A 6,292-nucleotide genomic window follows, 5' to 3' on the forward strand; every position below is an offset into this window, starting at 1 on the left:
TTACATTTTTTTCTCAAAAAAGAACTTTGAATTTTAACACAAACATCATTTAAATTAGCACCAAATACATAACCTTAATAAGGCAAGCTCAAGAACCCAAATGTTATGAAAACAATATTTCTAAAATAGGACAAATTGGTTATTTCTGATCCAGTCAGAGGTTTGTAGGTTCAGTCATAAAATGTATGCCTTACATAAAATGTAAGAAGCTATTAGTCATATATTCCTCAAGGAAATGTTTATAGGGCGTTGTACATTGTTATGGAATATTTCTAAAGGTTTTAGTCTCACGCTATTGATCAAATTTTCTGTTCAGAGAGCATCATACTCCTTCACAGTATCTCATAAACTAGGATCTAATCTCTCCAACTATAAATATGACTAGTACTTTCTTTAAACAATTGCATCTTCTAATACAACTGTTTATTGCCGGTATACTTATAATCCGTATTGAAAAAATTCTTTCCAAATAGTAATAAAGAAGGTAAATATATTAACAAAAAACATTTATTTGTAAAGAAATAGTTACACACCAGTGTAAAAAAGTTATTGAAAATTACAGAAGCATGAACTAAGTTGCTGTCTTCATTCTTGCCTCAGATACCAAATCAGAAATGATAGCATTAAGCTAACAATTTTTTAAAAAGATTAAACGTTAATATTACAACAGGAACACTAGGTATTTCTAGATGGAAACACTTTGCAGAAGAGTAATATTGTCTCCTTTTAACATGATTCGACCTGCAAAGGCAAAAAGTATGATTAAAAATGTAATACATTAAAGTGTATGTGCATTTGTTCTAATAATATTCTATCTGTAGTTTCCCAAATAACAAGCTAGTATTACAATTTCTTGCTGAACAGATTAACATTTTCTTACTTTAAATATCCCATAGCCCAATTCTGGCAGAAATTTCTCACTTAAAAGACTATTCCAATAATACTTCAGAATAGGATATGCTATACAAGCAAATATAATTACAGCAGAAAAAATATACAGTTCTTATTAATCATGGTGTAGAAATATTATATTGTTTTAATACATTTTCAGATATATAGGTTGTAGATGCTTTTAGTAAAGGTTCTGAGGAAGAGAATCACACAACTCTAGATAAGCTATCAAGGTGCCTGCTATTGTCTTGTGCCGTGCTGATTTAATTGTGCTAGATATGGATATTGAGTTACATTTGTTTTCAAAATATAAAGACCATGATAGAAGATACATGTACCCCACTGATAACAAAAAACTTGGGAATTTCTATATTGTAGCTCACTGGCTTAATGAGAAATCATTAATAGCAGGTGGTGAATGCTGTCTATAGCTAGTTCTATCCATGAAGGATACTATCTAATCAAGGGATTCTCAAAAACTTTGTGGTACTATTCTTAAAATGATAAAATTATTTTCCCTAGAACAATACTAATGATTTCATTCAGGCTACGGCTGGGCAAGAAATAAATACTATACTTACTTTTATTAATAAAAGTACATCTATATATACATAACTAAAAGCCTAAATTTTGAGATACCAAAGCTGCCTGGTGTGGACATTATCCCTGCTTTACTTGTGCAGGCTTGATGAGATTGTATTCAGAAGAAGCTGTGCATATAAATTAGTGGCCTCTTTTTTAGCAGATGTGAGTAAACCAACTACAATTTTTTCTTGGATTAAGCTTGAGCCTTTCTAAACACACGCACAGCGCCTTGCGTTCAGGCACCTATACTTTAGTGATTATGTTGGGTTGAACACTAACACATTTTACACACTAAATATACTTTAATATGAAAACATTAGCAGGTTTAAAGGATTTATTATCTGCTACATATCGAAACTGAAATTAGAAAATCAGTTCCAAATCCATAATTCTAAGTACTGAACTCAATTCTTTTAAATTTCAAAAGGACAACATTTGGACTTTTATTATATATTAGGTTATAGGACTAGCAATATAATTCATTTGGCTTTCTTCAGTTGTGATTAATTAAACAATGAATACTATTACAATGCAATGGGGGGAAAAATCCCACATTTAGTCCTGGACTAGTTTTACAGGAAAATTGTATTATTTTTCTTGATGGATAATATTTGGCAAGAAAGAGGAATGCACTATTCACCTTTTGGCTACCCTTGACCCTTCAGCAGTTTTTGGTGCTATTCACCCGAAGTAATGTGCCAATTAAATATATGGAACTGTGAACTGTGAAATGGCAGCCCCAAGCCTACTTGGATGCTTGTTCATTTACATTCAAATGCAAAATAGAAATTCCTATTATGGATTTTCACAAAATTAAATAAGCATTTCTTTTTTACTAGTAACAAAAAAGGATGTCTGATATATACTACCAAAAAGCTTACACTTACCCAGCTGTTTTCTTGATTTTGTTTTAGAGTGAATTTCCTCAGCATCATCCAGAACCAAATTCATATATTCATCAAAACCCTGTGAACCAGAACACACAAATACGACAATACATTTAATGGAAGGAAGTAACATCAGGGATGGTAGTAAAGATGCAAGAATGGTGGATTTAGTTAGGTTCATCAAATGGAGATTACTCTGATTATATTTAAAATATCTTCATCCTGCTCTTTTAAACTATCAAAATTCCTAAAATAGAATGATGTATCATAAATGAAATAGCATGAAGCAACAATAAAAAAAATAATTTAACTAAACATTCATAAAAAGAAAATATTTAACAGCTGGGCCAGTTTTAAACACCCCTGAAAATATATTGATGCAGGCTTTCACAATCTGCGTTAACCCAACAACGATAAGTGCCCAGATAATACTAGAATGAGTGATTTTTCATAATTAACTCTAAATGATGACGTTCAAGAAAAATATGTTTACTTACTGTACTGATTGTTTTCATTTAGGCAGAGATCAGAAACTAAGAACAAAATGATTTCTTTTTGCAATCATATTTAAGTTATATTTTTCTTTACATGTATGTGAAAGCAATTAACAATACTTACAATGATACAGCCTTCTATCCGCATGTTTACTTGTTCATATAGCCAAACCTGAATCCGGGACCTCTGCAAAGCAAATAGCAAAGAAACTTATTTATCACATTGTGGAATTCTGTATAGGCTTACAATCTTATTTGCATGGCCCAAGTTCTTGTGGCTCTCTAGAAATTGCAAAGTGAAACTCCCCCCCCCCCAAAAAAAACCCTAGCTGGTTCAATTTTTTCAGTGAAAGTGAAACCCTTATTAAAATGCAGTTATTTACTCAAGGTGTAATAAGATCTTAATATAAAACCATTTATAACACCAAATAATTTTATCAGAAGAATTCTGGTAAGAAACTGAAAGAATAAGCTTAAACTCACTATTACTGCTTTTAACTTTTTGAGGTCTCAATATTTTTTGTTACCTATAATGATAAATACTACTTTTAACATTTCTGAAATGCACACTAATGTATTTACTGTAGCTTTCTACAAAAAATGCTTCAATCACATTAATTGGTCACTTCCCTATTAAAGCTAAGGGGGGAGGGGTTGTATTATATATAAAAGAGAACAAAACTTCTCATTGTATAGCACAAATGGGGGTATCGTAAATATCAGTAATTATGCAAGCACATTGTTAAAATTTGAAAAAAATACATTATGTATACTTACATTCTGTAGGTACCGAAAAATGAGGTTCTATCACAAATACATTTAGGAAAAAATATATATATAAAGGATTACCCCCATCGATTCTTTCTGACAGAAATTCAACATTTCTTCTTCCAACTGTCCAAGTTAACAGGATAGGGAACGCACCGTAGGTTTCTTACACACAAGAACTCACACAAAATGAAAGCATATTGATGGCTGAGGCACCTTAGAATTAAGCTTACTTAAAACAGTTGCTTTTCTGAATCGACTTTTAATGCTATTCCCAACCGGATTAATTATATTTAGGTACTCAAATCTTGTATCCCAGATGTTCAAGGCGGTTTTCTCAGCCAACCTATTTTAGTCTCCCAATAACTAACCTGAGCATCCGAAGTCACCAAGAGAATAATAAAGCCTTTCAGCTTAACAAGATCTTCCTGCCCCTACAAAAAGTGTTTCCAGAAAACATACAAAACCGAGGAACATGCCCATTTCTCAGCCTAAAGCAGTGTTTCTCAACCTTGACCATTTTAAGGCATGTGGACTTCAACTCCCAGAATTCCACAGCCAGCATTGCTGGCTGTGGAATTCTGGGAGTTGAAGTCCACATGCCTTAAAATGGTCAAGGTTGAGAAACACTGGCCTAAAGCCTCCCGCTCTCTTCCTTTGCCTCCCTTCCTCCCCCCCCCCCCCCCCACCAAGCAGAGACCCGGGCGTTTGAGGCAGCCCTCAGTGGCCTTTCCCCTCCCTTTCCCCAACAGAGCCCGCTTCCTCTCCCTTGCCACACAGAAGGATACGATAGGCTGCACCATCACTTTCTGCACCTTCTGGCCTTGCCCGCGGTACGCCATGGCCGAGATTCAAGACAGGAAAACCGGGAAGTTTAAAGAACGGCGCCGGGAAGCTTTTTTTTTTTTTTTAAGAAAAAGAAAAAGAAAAAAAGGGGGGGAAAAAAACCCGTCCTCCGTTTCCCGCACACACGCAGCTCGCGACCCGCCGACGTACTGAAGAGGTTCCGGTGTAGACCGGACGTGACGTGTATCCAGTTGTTTCGTTCACAATGGTGAGAGCGAAGGATCACGGGTCGCGTAAGTGGGACTGCTTCTTTATTTTTAGCCATGTTCCTTCCGGGCGTCGGTGAGAGGGGCCATCTTAGAGGAGGGCAGCGGCGGCCTTAACGGCGACGACGGGAGTTTGAGCTTTCGCCTCGCCGAGAGAAGCGGCGGAAGCGCGGTGCTGCGGAACCCGAGAGTTCGGTGTCGTCGTCGTCGTCGTCACATTCTCGGGGTTCGGTAAAGTCCCTGCGCATGGGTGACAAAAGGCCTGGGTCTCCTCCCCCCCTGTCTCCGATGTACGGCCAGCGGCTTCCTTGCGTTTAATTTATTGATTTCTTTTTCGTCAGGAACGCCTTCCTCTAGGCCCGGAGCCTGGGACTCGGCCTGTGTCTTATTTCCCTGTTCCGGCTTTTCCTGAGGCCTGCTCTGCTTACGTTCTCGCCTTACCTTTCCGTTTAACGGAAATTAATTCCTAATTTCTGCAAACGGTGTTTTGATTATTTACTTATTTGGAATCTCTTCTCCCGCTCCCCATCCCCCATCCCAGCCCGCCTGGGAAAAAAATACCTTTTTTTTTTTTTTTAACCTTTTTAGGTAAGTGGTACAGCATTACCGCTGGATTCCTAGGCCAGCCTCTTTTTATTTAATCCCTCTTTGGTTAAGTAATTGTTTTCACCCCATTCCTTAGTTCCTTAAAGGTTTTTTTTGGGGGGGGAACAGGTAGCAAACATTGTAAATAATCACCTGATTATTTACAGACAGTGTTTGTTTGCTTGATAATCATATTTTTTTAAATAGAATAGTGCTTATTATGATAGAGACATTGGAGATTCGCTAGGATATGAAGGGTAATTTATATTCCTACAAGATACCGTTTTAGGAAATGGTCCCCTTTGATTGCAAGATATTTTGCATCTAGGAAATGGTTATTATATCTACTAGTTTTTTAAAAAATAGTTTTTTTTGATACATTAATTATAGTGGATTAGAAAATGCAGTTCTTTCTAGAACGCAGGCTGGCACAAAGAGACCTAAAGCAATTTATTAATCTAATAGGAAGTAGTTTATTTGTATTTGCTGTAGATTAACAGATTTATTTCCTGTATTTTTTTTTTTAAAAAAACTTGTAACACAAATATACATATACATAAGCAGAGTAGTGCACTTTATCTGAGCTTTCTTCCTCAATGTGAGTTTGATGCCTGGTAGCTACAGGAACAGATCCATGCAGGTTTTTGGCAACTTTATGAAAGTATTTTGTCATTGCCTTCTGTAGCAGTGTAACTGCAGCAAACTGTAGAGCTGTTATAAAAGAAAGCTGTGCCTAAATATACTAAACTGGGACTTTCATTGTAGATAAGTCCTTGTTTGGGCCATGTCTGGAAGAGCTTTTTTAATAAGAAGTAATATGGTAAAACCATATTGCTGGAATTGCTTGTTTTTTAAATTAAGAGTCCATGCTTGATATTTAGTGAGCAAGTGCACAGTAGCATTAGGTACAGGGTATATAAAAAGAAAAGGCTGGCTATGAGTAGACAGTCTATGTCTAAACAAAACAACTGTGACAAACTAAAGCAAAATGGGTATTCCTGACGATGGCTAATCTATTTTGCCTGCTTTC

The 6,292-nt window shown here is 36.1% G+C and overlaps 1 protein-coding gene across 1 annotated transcript; it reads right to left on the minus strand.

Annotated features, from left to right (window-relative positions):
* Positions 1-478: 478 nt before the first annotated feature.
* Positions 479-4,632, minus strand: SNRPE (small nuclear ribonucleoprotein polypeptide E). Its single transcript, XM_015832160.1, has 5 exons — positions 4,414-4,632; positions 3,635-3,661; positions 2,982-3,044; positions 2,364-2,442; positions 479-741 (listed from the first exon to the last, which is right to left on the minus strand). The coding sequence occupies exons 1-5, from the start codon at positions 4,465-4,467 to the stop codon at positions 686-688; spliced, it is 279 nt and encodes a 92-aa protein (XP_015687646.1). The 5' UTR covers positions 4,468-4,632; the 3' UTR covers positions 479-685.
* Between the last annotated feature and the right edge of the window lie 1,660 nt (positions 4,633-6,292).

This window comes from Protobothrops mucrosquamatus, unplaced genomic scaffold (genome assembly GCF_001527695.2).
Source record: "Protobothrops mucrosquamatus isolate PMUCROS unplaced genomic scaffold, P.Mucros_1.0 scaffold_310, whole genome shotgun sequence".
NCBI classification, from domain to species: domain Eukaryota; kingdom Metazoa; phylum Chordata; class Lepidosauria; order Squamata; family Viperidae; genus Protobothrops; species Protobothrops mucrosquamatus.